Here is a 20,138-nt window from a genome sequence, read left to right as displayed (position 1 = left end):
TCAACGCCCTCTGCCCCTACCATGCAGGTACTAATAAAAAGTGTCGTTACAACTTTTTCGGTCTAGCCCCCTTTCGCAACGCGCGATAAGAAAATAAAAAAGTTGAAATTGTTAATATTTGAAACGCTACTAAGTTGCATCAAGTTTGTTGCGAGTGCGGAAAAGTTACAAGACAAGTATGTTGCGAAGTTTTGACGCCGCGCTGTAATGTTCAAGCGTTTGCTAAACTGTTGCCTTGTCTAGACATTATTCTGATCGAAAGCCACACCAAAGAAAACTCACAATTTACTCGCGCTAAGTGGGACGCCTCCATGTTGTTTCTAGAATAAGAATTATTATTGTACTTGTGCAAATTAGTCTAGTCGGTATGTTACATACAGTGTTCTTCATTTTGTTCGTTCATCTACGTCGCTGTAGTCTATATTCTATAATAAATGATCAAACGAAATTACCAACTGAAGTTCGATCATTACTATATGAGTCGCTTCATTCGAAGATATATTAATTAACCAGGTAGTACCTTTACTTATTTGCTTTGGCAATCGCGTTTTTTTAAAGACTTATCATGTGAGTACATGATAAAAAAATAACGTCGGTCACTCGCCCATCAGCGCTCCTCATTATGTTTAGAGAGAGGTAATGCAAAAAATCTTTCTTTGTTTCTTTGGGTACTGCAGCAAACACAGTTTCATGCAGACTGGGTGGGAGGGAGATTATATCTTCAAATCTTGGTAAGTTCGTTTGATCATTTATTATATTTCTTCGCTTCATTCTTCGATATATTAATTAACCAGGTAGATTTTCAGAGTAACGAAAGAAAGATTTTTTACAAAATACAATATAATTATATACATTATGAATAGTAATCATTATATTCGAGAAATAATTTAACATTATGCCCATAAATAATAATAATAGTCAGTGAAAACAAAACTTAAGAGACCTCTATGGTTTGTGATTCAAATGATTACGTACTGGGATCATGGTGATTATATAACTGATTCAGCGAAACTTTGTTCATCGATAAAATTATGGCTAAGGAAATTAGCAAAAGTATTGGAGTCACTAGTCCTGCCTGTCGAATGTCGTCTTACAAATCGTGTCAGTCCCCGTGTCGACGCTCGTGTCGATGTCCTGCTTTGTCCAGCAGCTAACCGACTGGGAGGTGGCTGGTCTGTGCAGAGCGTTAAACGTTGGCTAAAATGTTCTTATTAGAAACCCGTATCGTAGCATTATCCTATTGAAAATAATCTTGAATAACCATCGCAGGGCATAATGTTATGCTAACTTCTTCTTTAAAAAAGAATTACATAATTTAATAACATCCGATCACGCCCGGGAGTTGGTGTCTTTGTAATATTAATTTCAATACCGCAATTTTTTTTATTTTGCCGAGTTTTATTAGGCAGAAAGTATTTAGTCAATGACCAGTATTCAATAGATGCAGAAAACAAGAAAAACAAATAATGTATTAGTGACGTTTTCGAGATCTTAATCGGTATTAGTATAACAATTTTTAAATGTGACTTTTAACAAAAAGTAGATCCCAGGTATTATACTATCTGGTATGGGCTAGGATTTTTACTGGAATGCTTCTTTCAAAAGACGCTTCACACATTTTTCTGAGCCAATGTCACCAACCAATAATGTCAACATTGTTTATAAACAATGGCAGCGCACAGAGGCGGCTGTAGAAAATATCGTATTACAGGCTACATCCATTGTCAAATTGGTTGGCTCTAAGGTTCCGATGGAGCGGACGGTGATCTCTTTAATACGTTTAATAATAACTAATGAGATTGAAGAGAGTATTTATGTAAATTCTAAGTCGATTAGTCGATAGAGTATTTAGAATATTGTTATGTAAATTACATTTTTATAAGAGGGAATCATTAGGGCAGCGAAAGCCAGTACCGAAAAAAAACGAATATGCAATATTCATCTATTCATCGGCTAATAATTTTCTCAAACATTTTAATATGAATGGGAAAGGTGGGAACGCGTAAAGTAGAAATACGGCCTTTTTACAATAAAGGGGTCTACTGCTATAACTGCGTCCGGCTCTGTGGTCGTCGATAATATTGTGATTATTGCATAATATGATTGAAAGTCGAGAATATTGTGTCTCGGTCCACCAGGCAAAATATTTTAACAATTATTATTCAAGAATAAGTGAGATTCTGCTATCGTATTTATAATTGCATTTATTTAGCATTAAAAATTTAAATCGCTGAAAACCAGTTGCATTCCGTGACGGAAGTCAGGAATCGGGACATGAAGGTGTCAAAACACCTATCAGTTGAGCTAGCTCACGAATAGTGTACTGGTTTAACTATTCTGTATTATTTCGTTTTTAATAGGCATATATTATATAATATATTATGTCTTAATAATATATATTATTATAATCGTTAAGACTAAAATATGTACATATTTGTTGTGGATTTAATACACCCTTGTCACTATTAACAATAAAACTTAAACAAAAAAGCGGGGCCTAAGGCTGAAGTATTGTTAAAGCGTGGTAAGGCTTTAACGCCTGGTCTGGTTTCCTTCTTTATAATTTTTGTGAAGAAAAAAAAAATTGGCGCCTCTGATATAGTCTGTACGTCAGAGCTCCTAATCCGTAAATTAAAATCTTTCAATCGACTAGTAAGCTAATAGAAACCAAGAAGTCGGCTTTTAAATCTATTTTTGCTAGATATCCACTTTTGGGTATTGGCACAGAATATACATAATATATATATTAGTGGTATTGGATTAGAAGCCGTACGGTAATTAACCTGTAGTTTCGAAATAAAGAATTCAAAAATTGTATTTATAATATAATACAATATACAATATTTTCCGCCGCTTTGTTTGGGGAAAAGAAAATCTTTGAAATAAGGTAACCTTCGGTGGGGGTACACGAAGATATAGCTTTAAATAATAATTCTAATAACTTATTGATGTGTATTATGAATGATGTATAGGTATTATATTTTTTACAGAACGACATCGAGTATCTCGTTTTTATCAATTGTGAGGGACTATTAGGCCAGTGGTCCCCAACTTTTTTTTCCATGCGGGCCATAAACATGTTTTGGTCTTGGTGTCATTATTAGGTTTAGTAAATAACGTTATTCAAAATTAACGATTTACAAGTGAAAAAAAAAATCACGACTTTCACGATGACTTTACATTATTTTGCCGGTGGGCGTGAATTTCAAAATGGTGTAACATCACGCGGGCCACAAATAAAGTCCCCGTGGTCCGTATGCGGCCCGCGGACCGCGGGTTGGGGATAGCTGTATTAAGCCCACAATAATTATAATAGTAACATCTATAAAATATAATATATATATATATATATATATATATATATATATATATATATATATATATATATATATATATATATATATATATATATAAAAAATTACTATCAGCACCACTGCTGCGGTGTTGAGCGTTTAGTCGCTATATTATAGCGGTAGCTATGATTGCAGCAGCACTGCAGCTCAGTAGCGGCGCCAGCCGACGGTTACCTACCGCCCCCCGCCCCCCCCCCCTTTTGACGGGTAGCGGAGAGGGTTTTGCCAGAGCCCGAAAGGTACCCGATTGATGGTATGTACTAATTTGTCTCTTCGAACAAACACTGGAATTATCCCGCGAAACAGTAATAATATCGGTATGATATTGAGACAAGACTTATCGAGACTGCGTTTATAGGTTTGATGTCCGTTACGAAGTTGTCTTGTCTGATAATATAATATTATCTGATAAGTATGATAATATTAATTAATATCGAGATAATTCAGATACTGTTCTGATAATATCGAGACTTTGTCAGGTGAAATCTATAATGATAATAATCGATCGAAATAGAATCGAGCTGGTGGCACTGATAATAAGTGTTGACTTATTATCAGTAATGTTTTATAAAAATAATGTTTTTTTTAAATAAATAAATAAATAAGCAGTAGCTTATCTTAATCGTCTTTAGGATCATTTAAACTATAATTTGGCGAATCTAATGTCATTAGAATAACGTCAGTAGGAGCCCTGGATCTATCCGGATCTGGTCCGGTTTTGTCGGTGCCGGTGTATCAGAATCGACTGTTGGCACCTGGTTTAGGAGTGGGAAAGCTTCGGTTCATTTGTAACCTGATCGACCCGTATATCGGTCACATCTTCATCATTAAGTAAGTTTCGTTATACACTCGCGGTGTATCCCGAGTCCCAACATTGGTGCACAATTTATTTAATAATAATAATTATATACCCGCAGACCTAATAATATAATATATTTAAAACAAAGGATGTGCGGTATGCATTAGTTGCTAACTGATAAGACTCGCAGTCAATCTAGTTATTAGTTCGAAATAATAATTGTGTATAAACCGGTAAAGATAATATTGTAATAATAATATGTAGTTCTATTTATAGAACAAAAAGCGCAGGAAACGCGCGGTAGTTGCTAATTTTTATTTTTTAAGCATTGTCGGAGACTCGCAGTCAATCCATACATTATTTTGATTTATAAAATAACTAAATATATTTTAAATTTAAATAGCAATTAACTCGTAGTTATTCCCCCCGAACCAGCCAACTTATAGTTCTATTTACAGAACAGATAAAACATCGTCAGAGACTCGCAGTCTGTTCCGATGCATATAGATTGTGTTTAGAGACTCGCAATCAATCCACACATTATGGCGGTTTATAAAATAATTTATATAAATGTTTAATTTAGATAGTAATTAACTCGTAGTTAATCTCTCCGAACCAACCAACATATAGGTAGTTCTATTTATAGAACATATAAAACATCGTCAGAGACTCGCAGTCAATTCCGATGCATTTAGATTGTGTTTAGAGACTCGCGGTCAATCCACACATTATGGCGGTTTATTAAATAACTTAAAATAATTAAATAATTGCAGTAATTAACTTGCAGTTATTCCCCCCATTCGGGCAAACATAATATAATTATAATTCTATTTATAGCATATAACAGGAAAAACATCGTCAGAGACTCGCAGTCAATTCTGATGATGATCTATATGAGATTGTGCATATGGAAGGACTCGCGGTCCAAAGTCCAAACACACTGTTCTTATTGACTCACAGTCGCAGTACATGCCGGTTGATTAAATAATTGCAGTAATTAACTTTTAGTTGCTACCCCCAATCCAGCAAACATAAGATAATTCTATTTATAGACCAGATAAAACATACATATCATACATTGTATAATACACACAAGACTCGCAGTCCAAACACACTGTACTTATTGACTAGTAGTCGCAGTACAAGCCGGTTAATATTGAATATAATTGGCTCGTCTTGGCCTTGGCAGTGCCTACCGTGCATTAGTACTTACATGTATTTTCTTGTTACACGATTAAATAACACTTACTTTAATTACTAACAACACGGACTATAGTCAACACTGATTCAAATAATATCTTAATAATAACCAATTCTCTTCTGAGCGTTGCGTTTTGGCATGGTTACTAAGTATGCGTGCTCGCGTTGCCTCGCGAAGAAAAGGAATGAGGAGCGCTGATGGGCGAGTGACCGACGTTATTTTTTTATCATGTACCCACATGATAAGTCTTAAAAAAAACGCGATTGCCAAAGCAAATAAGTAAAGGTACTACCTGATTAATTAATATATCGAAGAATGAAGCGAAGAAATATAATTATATGAATAATAGCAAAGTGCTATTAACTTGTAAACCATAATTTAAACAATATAATTTAGTAATCCTAAGCGCTATGTAACTTTAATCGATTTGCCGAAATAAATTTTTTTTTTTCATGAAACACCTTTTTAAGAAAATGTAACTCTACTTGTGTTTCTACTACTATTTAAATCTAGTAAAATGATTCACAATTCATTGCCTACACGCAGACGTGCTTCAGAAAGATCCAAAGTTAATAAATAAAAGAAAAAGATATTTAAAAGTTTATTCACATTACACATGTTAAGTTATTGATCAAAGACGCTCCAACTAATTTAAGTGACGAGGGTCGCTTTTGACCCTCACACGTTTGAACGTTCACAGTTGTTTAAACATTCACGTGACTGGGAATGAAGTTTAAAAGTCACTAAAATGTTACAAAAACATTACATTTCCTGTAAAACAATGGCCTGTCGCCACTCAAAATTTTTACGTTATGATTTCTCGACGAAATTGGGAGTGTGCAGTATTTGATTTTTAAGATTATAAGTTGGTGGGCGTAGCTAAGCGTAAGCTAAGCGATTTTGCCTGCGAATGGAGATACTGAATTGCATTTAACTGCATTCCAGTGCCCGTTTACATTCTAGCAGTCTAGCAGCAATTAAGCGCTTTGAACCACTGGATTGAATGAATGTAAACTCGCTATAAGTGTAATCTATACTAATATTATAATTGGGAAGAGTTTGTTTGCTTGTTTGTTTGTTTAAACGCGCTAATCTAAGGAACTACTGGTCCGATTTGAAAAATTCTTTTACTGTTGGATAGCCCATTTATCGAGGAAGGCTATAGGCTATATTTTATCACGCTTAGTATAATAGGAGCGAAGAAATAGAGGAAAATGTGGAAAAAAACGGGGGGAAATTATTTGAAAGGGCTTCTTTTAACGCGCTAATCTCAAGAACTACTGGTCCGATGTGAAAAATTCTTTCAATGTTAGATAGCCCATTGATCGAGGAAGGTAATAAGCTATATTTTATCACGCTAAGACCAATACGAATGAAAAAATAGAGGAAAATGTGGAAAAAACGGGGGAAATTATATGAAAGGGCCTATTTGAAGGCGCTAATCTCAGGAACTACTTATCGGATTTGAAAAATTCGTTCAATGTTAGATAGCCCATTCATCCAGGTAGGTTGTAAGCTATATTTTATCACGCTAAAACTAATAGGAGCGAAGAAATAGAGAAAAATGTGGAAAAAAACGGAGGAAATTATATGAGAGGGCTTATTTGAACGCGCTAATCTTTTTTTTTATGAAATAAGGGGGCAAACGAGCTAACGGGTCACCTGATGGAAAGCAACTTCCGTCGCCCATGGACACTCGCAGCATCAGAAGAGCTGCATGTGCGTTGCCGGCCTTTTAAGAGGGAATAGGGTAATAGGGGAGGGTAGGGAAGGGAAGGGAATAGGGGAGGGTAGGAAAGGGAATAGGGTAGGGGATTGGGCCACCGGTAAACTCACTCACTCGGCGAAACACAGCGCAAGCGCTGTTTCACGCCGGTTTTCTGTGAGAACGTGGTATTTATCCGGTCGAGCTGGCCCATTCGTGCCGAAGCATGGCTCTCCCACGTAAAATCTCAGGAACTACTTATCCGATTTGAAAAATTCTTTCAACTTTAGATAGCCCATTCATCGAGGTAGGCTATAAGCTATATTTTATCACGCTCAGACTAATAAGAACTAAGAAATAGAGAAAAATGTGGAAAAAACGTGGGAAATTATATGAAAGGGCTTATTTGAACGCGCTAATCTCAGGAACTACTGGTCTGATTTAAAAAAATCTTTCAGTGTTAGATAGCCCATTTATCGAGAAAGGCTATAGGCTATATTTTATTACGCTAAGACTAATAAGAGCGAAGAAATAGATGAAAATGTGGAAAAAACGGGGGAAATTATATGGAATTGCTTAATGCTTATTATCATATGAACTACTGGAGCAATTTTTATGTTATTTGGCAAACATGAAGAATAGACCACGTGAAGGGACATAGGCTATTTTTTGCTGCAAAATGTACGGTTGCGTGAAATTCCTAAATTACGCAAGCGAAGCCGCGCGGAACATCTATATATAATAAAATCGTAGGAAAGTCAATTCTGTATGTTGAATATTTTTGTACAATAATACCTACTTGGGATGCGATCTATACCATACTATGCTAACGCGGACGAAGTCGCGGGCAACAGCTAGTCCGCAAATAAATTTAGAACACCGCACGCTACATAAAAATATTCGAAATTAAAAATTATAACGAATAAAAATACTAAAATATTTACAATATTATTACAATACAATTACATTACTTCGAGTAATACCATTCACTGATTCCGTTAAACAAAGAATCGAGTTTTAAGATGGCCGGCGCGGACCGGAAGTCATTCCTCCGTCAGCGTTCCGGTGCGACGATATCCGGTCGCGCTCAATTTTCGGTTTCCCGCAACCTACTACGTGGTGCCTTTTATTTTCTTGATTTCTTAATCTTATGTATTATTCCTTGTAATGAGAAAGCGACCGTGACGTGACCTAAGATAACGCCCTGTCTGTACACGACTACATCACAAACGCCTTAAAACTTAAAAAAAAAAACTTTAAATCAAAACGGCATGTCACTCAACCAAGAGACTGACATATTTTGTCCCTTTTCGAGGAAATGTTCATTTGAGGCACGGACAAAATAAAAAAAATATTGAGGGTCTATGTTTACTTATAATAACAGTCATATTTTCATTACTAAAAACGTTGCTTAAAACATAATAGGCTACAATTATGCCTTGGAGTTGGGAGTGTAGGGCAAAGTTCGTGAAGCAAACGTCGCCGAAGCCTACGGCGCGGCGTGGCGAGGCAGGGCAGGGCACCCCCGGACCACTCCATTACCAAACCCCGCGGATATTTTGTAAGGCAGTCATTAGTATATTAGAGATAGGGGAACCTGAACTTCTATTGTTAACGTCCATTGTGATTTTAAGCGGTGGAAATATGGAACCCAACGGGGCGTTGAAAACTACGAGATAACGTTTTTGATGACTTGAAAATTGTGAGGTGAACATGAAAAAATACCAACTCTATTTTACATTATTTTATACAACACGAAAGTTGATTTAAAAAGTAAATGTCTTTTAGCGAGGCAAGGATTTTGAAGAAATCTTTTTAGCGGAGAAAAGGTCAAAGGAGCATACGTGTCATCCGATTCCTATTGGGATAATGAATTCAAAACCCATGGCATTTAAGGATTTACGGGGCCTCGAGGAAATTTATGAGCTCTTTCTTCCCTTTCACGAAACAGGTCGACTATGACTCGTGAAAGCGTTTATTCTGTATGCTAATTTCAGGTGGGAAAGGCTATTCAAACATTAAGCGGGCGCCGGCGTTCTCGTTCGGTCAGCGGTTCCCCGCGGGCAGTAATAAGCCGGTGTTAGCTAACAACGCGCCCCTGTTGAACTTGTATCGATTGAATCGGAAAGGTAATCCGTAATTACTGAAGTTATGTTGTCAACGCTTGTGGAATTATAGTCGGATTGCAATATGAAACGTAATAGAGCGAAGCCGTAGTCCACGCTGCGTAACATTGCGTCGGCGTAAAGCGTTGTATTATGCCACATACTTTCGTTGCATCGACCTAAAACGATGACAATGCAAAGCGTCGATCACGATAATGCTGTCAATGTAGAATCTAATATATAAAATTCTCGTGTCACAATGTTAGTCACCGTACTCCTCCGAAACGGCGATTTTCACCAAATTTTATATACATATTCGGTGGGTCTGAGAATCGACTACTGGGTACTTTTTATATTGATAAGTGCATTTGTTGAATAAATAATAGTAAATTATTACAATTCGAAACTGACGGCGACCATTGTTTGTGCGACGGGATAACGATGGATGTTGCCATGGTGACATACTTATTTAGTCACTTCGATAAAATAATACGGGCGAAATACTTTATATGGCAAAGAAACGTTTGCCGGGACAGCTAGTATCATCATAAAATAAATAGTATGTTATATCGTTGCGGCGACGCGTTGCAACGCAGAGGAGTAGTGGACATATTATTTCTTATGCGGTGAATATAATAGTAAGCTATTTAAAAAATATATATAAAGTAAATATTTCTAGGTCCTGATAAAATAACAAATGGCCTCATATCGCCGCGTATAGACGCTCCAAAAAACCGGTCTGTGACGCCTGGTCCAGCCGAATACGCTCCAAGGAGTGAGGCCCAACCGAAGCATGCTCCGGCCTACAGCATCCGACCTCAGGTCAAACCGGCCTTTCAGTCCAAATCGACATGGACACCGTCGCCTAATATGTATCTACCGGAAAAATCGACAAGGTATATCTTAGTTTTTTTACGAAGCATGAGAAATTAACTGCTTGATACATCAAAGAGCAACAGTGTACGGGTTTCCTCATTATGATGTCCTTCACCGAAGTAGAAGTGACCGTATAGTTCTAATTGAGATTTCAACAGTCTCTCAGTCAGAATCAAACCTGCTGCATCTCATACTAAACCAAAAATTGTTCGCACAGTGTTAGTTAAGTACTTAAGAGGATACACCAGGGGCTAGAGAAATGAAAAAAAAGTACGTGTAATATCTATAGCTGTCTCCCTTACCTCGAGCCTATACCGCAGAACGCGATAGAGACAACTGCAGAAAATCCAGAAAATCAACGATTCGTTGTCCCCTGATTCCTTTTCCAAAACTTAACCGATCTAAGTACTTTTTTCATTAAAGATTAAAAAAAGGCTTGAGCTGTGTTCCTATGTTTTGCTTTTTTTGTATAATCTAGCCAAATCTGTTTTCTGGACGTTTGAACACAGCGGAAAATCTGGCCATTTTTTTTGGGTTTTTGAACGTTCATATCTTATTTAATAATTAAATTATGAAAAAAAAGAAAACATAGGGACATTGTATTAGTGGTCGTAGATATTCGGGAAAAAAATTATAACTCTACTAGCATTATCCAGGGAGGAAACAGGGGACCACGTTTGTATGGAAAAAAGGGCGGTGTGGACTCCTCTTAACTATTTGATTGTTCATACATCTGCCCTAACTATTCTTAAACAACACCTAATCTTATATATAAAAATGGACTTTCAAATGTGTTAGTCGCGCTAAAACTCGAAAACGGCTGAACGGATTGGGCTGATTTTAGTCTTAAGTATTCGTAGAAGTCCAGGGAAGGTTTTAAAGTGACACGAAGTTCACCGGGACAGCTAGTTTATAATATAAAATTATCGTGTAACAGTGTTTGTGCGCGAATTCCTGGAGAAATGGCTCAACCGATTTTAATGAAATTTTGTAAGTACATTCGTTAGGCCTGAGAATAGGTTTTTATCTAGTTTTTATAATATTGATACTGGAAATAATTTAAATGGCAAAACAACTTGCCGGGTCAGCTAGTAATTATTGTAAAAGCAGCACTAAGGGCCTGTTTCACTACTTTCTGATAAAGTGCCGAATAGGCTATTCACAACTTTTTAGACAGATTCTCCATACATGATGTATCAAGTTAATTGGTGGATAGCCTATTCGTCACTAAATTTATCAGGAAGTGGTGAAACAGGCCCTTAGTAATGTATTTAGTCTATACTCTATATCTCTGATACGATTGAGTCACAATTAGGCGATCAGCGGAGCTTGTTAATGGACGCATTAAGCCGGTAATGAGCAAACCGCACTGAAGTAGCAAGGCGGTCCGCACTGACAGACACAAATGGCTGATGGCCAATGTGTCGAGAGTATTGATCTAAAGCCCGCTTAAACTATATATTTTGTATGTTTTTAACAGTCATACACAATAAGGGTAAATAATCTACCTAGTAGTTTCATATTATCCTTGATTTTCTTTTTACGTTACAGTTTTTATTGTGTCAATAGTGATACAGATATTTTCTGATCATTTCACGAGCAATTTATAAGTGCCAGAAAATTTGGCTACCTAATTTTGAATTTCGTCGACTATATTATATGTTTTCTTCTAGGAAAGCCCCGGCCTACTCTTTTCCCTGTTCAGGACGGGACATCAAAGAGCGCTCAGCCTGTGCTGGTGATTACTATCCGAAATTTAATTACGTACAAAGAACGACGCCGGGGTTCTCGTTCGGAGGCGTTATCAAAGCCTTAAAACAACCGAAACTACCGTCCCCCAATGCTTATTGTGAGAAAAAGGTAATTTATTTAATTGGTCCACGCATTTACTGTGTTGCGTACAAAGTCGGGGATCTGATTGTTATCAATGGTAGTGAAGGCTTTGTTTAATTATATTGCTCCAAATTAAGAAAGCGTTTGAAAATTAGAAGGATTCCAGCAAATTATCTAAATGTTGTATGAGTAGTTAGCACATGCCTTATTAATCTATCTGTATGTAATACTTCGATCACAATATATAATACGATCGAAGATGTAATACATATTACTAGCTATTTCACCGATTCGATTTATCGCCGCCGAAACCCCCTATATACTAAATTTCATGAAAATCGTTGGAGCCGATTCCGAGATTCCAATTATATATATATATATATATATATATATATATATATATATATATATATATATATATATATATATATATATATATATATATATATATATATATATATATTTCAATGATATATGAGCAATTCCTGTATATATATACAGGAGTTGCTCGTTTAAAGATATAAGATATCTCTGTACCATCGAGGAAATTGATTGCTAGGCAATTGACAGACCAACGTCATATGGTTGGATCATGTCAATTCATTGTTAATAATAGTGATCTGGGGCTAGGTTTGACGTAAACCAAACTACTTAGGTCCCCCATCTGCCCAGGAATCAACTTCTCTGATGGTACATTTTTATTCGAAACGAGCTTTTACCCGCGGCTTCGCTTGCTTTAATAAGTATTATTATTTACAAACTTTCATCCCCTATTTGAACCCCTTGGGGTTGGAATTTATCAAAATCCTTTCTTAGCGGATGCCTACCTCATAACATCTACCTGCATGCCAAATTTCAGCCCGATCCGTCCAGTGCTTTGGGCTGTGCTTTGATAGATCACTATGTCAATCAGTCAGTCACCTTTGAGTTTTATATATATAGATATAGATTTAAAAACAATGTTATTTATTAGTCCTTACTTACAGTTTATGTACCCGCAGCGGTCGGCTCCGACGCCATCTTTTGGTATCCGCCACTCGCCGTATCTTGGCAGCGAGCGAGAATTCTTGAAACCCACCGCATTGAATATCGAGATTTATGGAGAGTCAGTGGACATATAGAGCTTAAATTTGTTTTTCACTGTGAAAAAAAATTCCCTGTGTAAAAAAAATGTGTGCATATTATTTTTCCTGGCTATTCATGATGAGGGTAAGACGGCGTCTTTTCTGATTTCACACCTAAGTGATAGAGTCTACAGAAATAAGTAATAATAATAATTGACGTACAATTACGTCAGCGATCCCGGTAAAGCCTTTAATACAACCATTTGTATCGCAAAAATGCAATCACCGGCTTTCGACACTGAAAGTAAAAAGATCCAGTATTTTTTCGATAGCTGAACTTTTTAAATGAAAATCTTTTAGAACAGCAGAAATTGCATATTATTTTGCTCGCAAAATCGATAACTTTTTATGCAAATAAAAAGTTCCTAAGATCACTGAAGCGGCTGCCTTTTTAGAAACTTAACTTTCTTTTGCGCATTTAATATTGCTTACGATCTCCTACTACGACGGCAATGGGAAATTTCTTAGAATTGCTCTGCCATATTGGAAATGCTAAATTACGTTTCAATTATATGAAGCCTTATCACTTAGCTTTTTAAATGAGCTGTTAATAAGTGAGGTTTAATATCATTATAATATTGAATACCTAAGAGTATCGAAGCAAGAAAATGTACGACATATACTAAAAATACAGAACAAATTAAGTAAGATACTTTATATTATAGTTGGGAAGGGGAAGAGGGGATTTCGGGACTAGCTCGAGCGTGTCAGATTATGCTTGTATAGGCTTCCGACATGTGTCTAGTCATCATGATATAGAAATTAGATTTCTCACGTGGTGGGTTAATTTTTTTTTTATATTGAAATATCATCAGATTTGTCGTTAAGTATACCCCGAAGAAGCTTCCATATAAAGCATTGACGATTCAAAGGTTAGGTAAGCTTGTAGGAACATTCTAAAATAGAAAAATATAAATTCTTTCTTCATATTTTCCTAACTAAGCTTTGTAGATATTTTATTTTGCACTAAACTAAATAATTTAGTCCTTATTGTCTAATATATAATAATAACTGACCGAAATAAGCTATTTTCTGAATATATTTTCTTTTTCAAAACTTTAAAATGGCCGCAGTTTCTGAACCCACCGCTAAAATAAAAAACGCTCTTATTATTTTTTTATCAGTTTTACCTAAATGTAAAAAACCTACTAGGTCTCCAAGACGCTCGAGTGACTACAAAATTAGCACCTTCCCCTCCCCTACTAATAATTTTATTCATGTTTTACGATTTTGTAGACACCTGTACATCATCTGTCAAATATTATTTAAAAATGTTATAACATTTTCCCTAACGGTATTTTAAACTCAATAATTCTTTCACTTTTCAAGTTCTTTTTCATCTTGTTTTAATTCTGAGGATGCCAAGAATAAGAATTTATGTGATGGCGACAGTCATGTCAGAAATGTTACAATAATATTAAATTGCTCTACATCCCAAAGATACGATTTTGTTTACCTAAGTATTATGACTAAACTAAGATTAAGAGAGCACGAGTTGATTTATTCTTACAAAATTTATCACAGATCCATATCCATATCCTTTTTTCTACTATTAATGTAATGCATGTACTTTTGTCTGTTATATTATCTTAACACTTTTAACCGCTGAACTGAAAGTGATATAGTTTTATGAAGCAAAAGCTATTCCCACATTTAAAGAATCTACATTTAAAGTATCTACATCTAGTGTCTTTATATTTTTATTATACTACCATAATAACAAGACTATTAAGCTGTCAGTGAGGAGACGACGTCAGATGAGCTCGGCGGCGACTGAGCATAATGCGATAATCATGGCGGTCCCATTGCGCCGACTTGCCTGTAAGCAATTAGTATAATCTGCCTTAAATTAGTACTACACAGTACACGACACACAAGAGCATGCACAATGGTTAATTGGATTTGGGATTTCAATTGGGATTCCTCGGATGAAACAAAATAATTTGGAAAAATGTCACTGTCTAACTGTCACGGTTTATGAGATATAGCCTGGAGACAGACGGACAGACAGCGAAGTCATAGTACCTATAATATCCTGTTTTTACTCTTTGAGTGTGGAACCCTTCACACTAGAGGCGCGCTGACTAAGGCAGCGCGCCTCTAGTGTTAATAATTATAACAGAAGCCTCTTTAAGCGCTTTTACGCACACACACGTATGAAACTATGCCACTTCCCGTTATCTTTTGTACGGGATTGGTAGACTAGCCATAAAGCCTAATAGTTTGACTCAAACATTTAATTACTAAAAACCAGCCTCATCAATTGTTTTTTTAATAAGTCAGCCAGCCTTTTTTTCGGTCTAGTGTGTTTAAAATATAAAATCATTAAATACAAATTATTAAAGTCGGCATTTCCACAGCATAATATTATGTTGTATCACAGTATAGCAATATGACATACTAATATTGCTATACTGTGGTTATATGCTATTTGCATAAAAGAAGTAATAGAATTGTATTTTTTTAATATCTAGTTTATTTGGAATATTCAAAAAGAATCTGAATGAAACTTAGTTTTCCTCGGAAAAATCTGAATGAAAAACCGGAAAACCGATCCAATGACTACAGACCTAATCACAGTTCTGAACTTTTAAGCCACAAGCTCTCAATTCCCATTCGAAACTGATCGGAACAATTCGAGAATCGAGGCTGAAACCATTTCGCTATTAACCGAAATTCCCGTGAAATTCCAGAAAAGACAATTGCTAGGTGACTTCAAGTCATACGCAGGGAAAAGGTCGTTTCATTTTCGCTACATTTATCGTTCCAAAGTGTTTACATTATGTTTCTATATTTAAATATTATCATGTTAACAATATACAACGTTTATTAGTAAAGGGGATAGTCCCCTTTACTAATAATCGTTGTATAAGTTTTGAATAGATATACAGTGTTTTGTTCCTGTCACACAAGTGACATTTTTAATTGGATTGAAGAAGACAAAACACTGTATAACTATTCAAAGCTTATACAGCGTTTATTAGTAAGGGGGTTAGTGTATAAAAGAGCCATATTTAGGTCTAAACTAGACGCACTTCTAGAACGAATAAATATTATAATATATACTACTAATTACAAATGATACTGCTGTTTGAGACATATTTCACGGAAAATCCAGAGAAAAGCTTTCATGAAAAAAGCATAAGTCCGAAATTCAGGTGAGGTAGACACGAACGAATACTTTATTATAGGAATGATTTTTGCAGATTTCAACTCTATCCGGTGAGATTCGATTTCCGCTCGTTACATGTCGTTCAGGGTCCGGATATTGAACAGACCCAGGTCGCGTAGTGACACACATCTTATAACGTTTATTTTTAATCAACGGAATTCTTTTGATATTTTTTTATTTCGCAATCACACCGTAATAACATTCGTCAAGCGCCGGAGGGGTTTACGTGGATTGGGGGAAAGGGGAGAGAGAGATTTGCATTTCTCATTTTCACCCCTCCTTGAAACTGATTTTGCTCCAAGTTCTATATTTTAAATTCATAATTAACATGTACTTTGCAATAAATTATGGTGCTATTTGTATTGGGTTCGAGTTTGGCGAAGTCATGACTTATCTGAGTCAGTTTTCCCACCCTTCTTTAATTAATTTTGAGTTATTTACTATCTCAATATCTGTATATTCATATTATATTATTACTTTTTTAAAACGAATAGTTCTTATAAAATACGAAGCGAGGCTTCACCAATCCCTGATAAGTGCCGGATATCACAACTTACCTGACAGATACTCCATACTCTATCTGTCACATAAGTTGTGGATATCAAGGAGTGGTGAAACAGCCCATAAAAATATTCAAATTTCGACCACAGGCTGATCTGGCACTAAATCGCGTCGAACAGCATTAGATAATGGAAGTGTATTGGAAGTGCGAGTAATCCCATCGCCGACGCAATATCGCCGGCTTAGGAGCGGGCCCCGCAATAAAACGCTTATTTATTCGAAAGTCAACAACGCCCGCAATAATGAAATTCCTCGGAAAATATTAGCGCATATTTTTCCAACATGTAATGCAGTGTTTTTCGACCTGCGGCTCGCGAGTCGCGAGTGTAGTCGCTAGAGCTCGAGAGAACAATAATTTCAACAAAAAAATATTACATTTAAAATCATAATTTATTAGGTAGAAGAAGAATTAAACATGCATGATAAAGAGCAAAGCAAAGGTCGCGAAATATTTTTTCATACCAGGGATCGCGTCATAAAAGGTTGAAAAACACTGTTATAATGTATAGTCTGTGGTTCCTTGTAAACTCGCTCGTTAGGGTTGTAAATCTGGAGATATCTCAGTTATACAGAATATTCATTGCTATAGCATTATAAACCATCTTCATTATTCATACTAGATTGCCCAAATCAGATACATTAGCGTGATTTCAGATAACTTCAAGAAGCAAGTTAAAGGATGTATGAAGTGATAATCCTTTAGGGTATCAGCTGTGTGTCTCTTGATTTATGTACCTACTTCACTGTGAAAATAACAGCGTATAGTTAATAATAGAGTACCTTTTTTATTTTTAGGGTTCCGTAGCCAAATGGCGAAAACCGGAACCCTTATACATAGATTCGTCATGTCTGTCCGTCCGTGTGTCACAGCCACTTTTCTCCGAAACTATAAGAGCTACACTAGTGAAACTAGGTAAGTAAATGTAGTCTGTAAACCGCATTAAGACTTCACACAAAAATGGAAAAAATATTAAAAATTTTAGGGGTCTTCAAAGGTACAACTGTAACAAAAAAAATCATCTAAACTATGCGTGTGGGGTATCTATGTATAGGTCTCCAAAAATCATATTGAGGTTCCTAACATCTTTTTTTTCTAACGAGTTATAGTTTGCGAGAGAGATTCTTCCAAAGTGGTTAAATGTGTATTCCCCTCTAACTTCTAAAGTAGGGGCATGAAAAGTCTAAAAAAAAATATATTATGTACATTACTATAAAAACTACCAACGAAAATTGGTTTGAACGAGATCTAACAATATATTATATTGAAACTCCGGGCTTGGTAAGTTGTTACCTCGTAAACTATCTCGTTAGACCAAATATTTCTGCAGTAATAAGTAATATAAATAATAATATACAGTATACCGCCTTCGTACTGGACTGTCCGAATGCCCGAGCGTTTGGCACTAGCGTTCCTAATTTCTGATAACGAAGTAGCAAAAAAATACGTAGTATAACATGACGTGCGCTTAAGGGTCAACCCACACGTACCACAATTACCATACGACAATCACAACCACACCACGTGGTCGGGCGTATAATATTTCATATTGTAAATGAACTGGACTATTCACACGTACCACATTTTGCAGTCGTTGTCGACCATTTGTCAGATACCGACCACATCGCAACCACGGCTGACCACATCGCAACCACAAAGTTTCGTCGATGCAATGACAGTGCGCGCACACCGCCCGCGCTCTTCCCCCTCCGTTTCATTGACTTTCGTACGTAACCACATCGCAACCACTGGCGACAACGCAACCACGTGGGCATTTTGTCGGTACCACAACGCAACTACAAAAAGCTGCAGCGACACCATTCACACGTAGCTCTTCCCCCTCCGTTTCATTGACTTTCGTACGTAACCACATGGCAACCACTGGCGACAACGCAACCACGTGGGCATTTTGTCGGTACCACAACGCAACTACAAAAAGCTGCAGCGACACCATTCACACGTAGCTCTTCTCCCTCCGTTTCATTGACTTTCGTACGTAACCACATCGCAACCACTGGCGACAACGCAACCACGTGGGCATTTTGTCGGTACCACAACGCAACTACAAAAAGCTGCAGCGACACCATTCACACGTAGCTCTTACCCCTCCGTTTCATTGACTTTCGTACGTAACCACATCGCAACCACTGGCGACAACGCAACCACGTGGGCATTTTGTCGGTACCACAACGCAACTACAAAAAGCTGCAGCGACACCATTCACACGTAGCTCTTCTCCCTCCGTTTCATTGACTTTCGTACGTAACCACATCGCAACCACTGGCGACAACGCAACCACGTGGGCATTTTGTCGGTACCACAACGCAACTACAAAAAGCTGCAGCGACACCATTCACACGTAGCTCTTCCCCCTCCGTTTCATTGACTTTCGTACGTAACCACATCGCAACCACTGGCGACAACGCAACCACGTGGGCATTTTGTCGGTACCACAACGCAACTACAAAAAGCTGCAGCGACACCATTCACACGTAACCACTGCTCGACGACATTTTGTCGTTGCGATGTGGTGTGGTTGTGGTACGTGTGGGTTGGCCCTAAGACATTATATTCTCTGTGTTGAATGAATTTGATAGAAATGGCAACTAAATTAGTCTACGGTATGATCTTAGTACTGTGGTGGTATTTCATGTGAAACTGATCTACATTTAACCAAAAACGTGACATGAGCGTAGGTTGGACATTTCCAAGAAATCCAACATGTGTGCCCGGAGCCATGTTTAAGTATGAAGTAGAATAAACAAGATTTTACTATTAATATGTCGACTTCCCTTTGTGAAAAGCCTACTCGTAGCAAGTATGTACCTCTACCTACTGTTACTAGTATACTTTTCGCTTAATAGACTTTCGCTTCAACTAAATATTATCTGGAATAGTTTGGAAATAGGGTAGTTATCTATTTTTGCGATCTATCACAAACAAACTAGCATACATTGGTTACTAAGAAAATAATCGGCCAAGTGCGAGTCGGACTCGCGCACGAAGGGTTCCGTACCGTTATAGAGGAAAAATAGGTGAAAAATTGTGTTTTTGTATGGGAGCCCCCCTTAATTTTTTTTTTATTTTAATATTATTCTTAAATATTGAAGTAGAAATATAATTAAGACCTTTGTGAAAATATCAAGTGCTTACCTGTTGCCATTATTGATATCGAGCAAAAAAGGCCAAAAAAATCACGTTTGTTGTATAAGAGCCCCATTTAAATATTAATTTTATTTTGTTGTTATAGCGGCAACATATATACAAAATCTGTGAAAATTTCAGAACTCTACCTATAGCAGTTCTTGAGATACAGCCTGGAGACAGACAGACGTACAGACAGACATCGAAGTCTCATGAATAGGGTCCCGTTTTCACCCTTTGGGTACGGAACCCTAAAAAGACCTCATA

At 36.7% G+C, this 20,138-nt stretch overlaps 1 protein-coding gene across 1 annotated transcript; it reads left to right on the top strand.

Moving 5' to 3' along the window:
- The first annotated feature begins 8,418 nt into the window (after positions 1–8,418).
- LOC121730531 (outer dense fiber protein 3-like) lies at positions 8,419–13,038 on the top strand. The gene is made up of 5 exons (XM_042119618.1): positions 8,419–8,619; positions 9,056–9,187; positions 9,843–10,059; positions 11,713–11,899; positions 12,859–13,038. The coding sequence occupies exons 1-5, from the start codon at positions 8,493–8,495 to the stop codon at positions 12,991–12,993; spliced, it is 798 nt and encodes a 265-aa protein (XP_041975552.1). The 5' UTR covers positions 8,419–8,492; the 3' UTR covers positions 12,994–13,038.
- Positions 13,039–20,138: the final 7,100 nt, after the last annotated feature.

This window comes from Aricia agestis, chromosome 9, assembly GCF_905147365.1.
Source record: "Aricia agestis chromosome 9, ilAriAges1.1, whole genome shotgun sequence".
Classification (NCBI taxonomy): domain Eukaryota; kingdom Metazoa; phylum Arthropoda; class Insecta; order Lepidoptera; family Lycaenidae; genus Aricia; species Aricia agestis.
This window is presented reverse-complemented; position numbering and strand designations above follow the sequence as displayed.

Bases quoted from the DNA above. Each gene is read 5' to 3' on its own strand.
- LOC121730531 (XM_042119618.1), top strand. From the start codon at position 8,493: ATGCCTTGGAGTTGGGAGTGTAGGGCAAAGTTCGTGAAGCAAACGTCG. The intron at 10,060-11,712 runs GTATATCTTAGT...GTTTTCTTCTAG, and splicing joins CTACCGGAAAAATCGACAAG to GAAAGCCCCGGCCTACTCTT. The intron at 11,900-12,858 runs GTAATTTATTTA...CCTTACTTACAG, and splicing joins ATGCTTATTGTGAGAAAAAG to TTTATGTACCCGCAGCGGTC.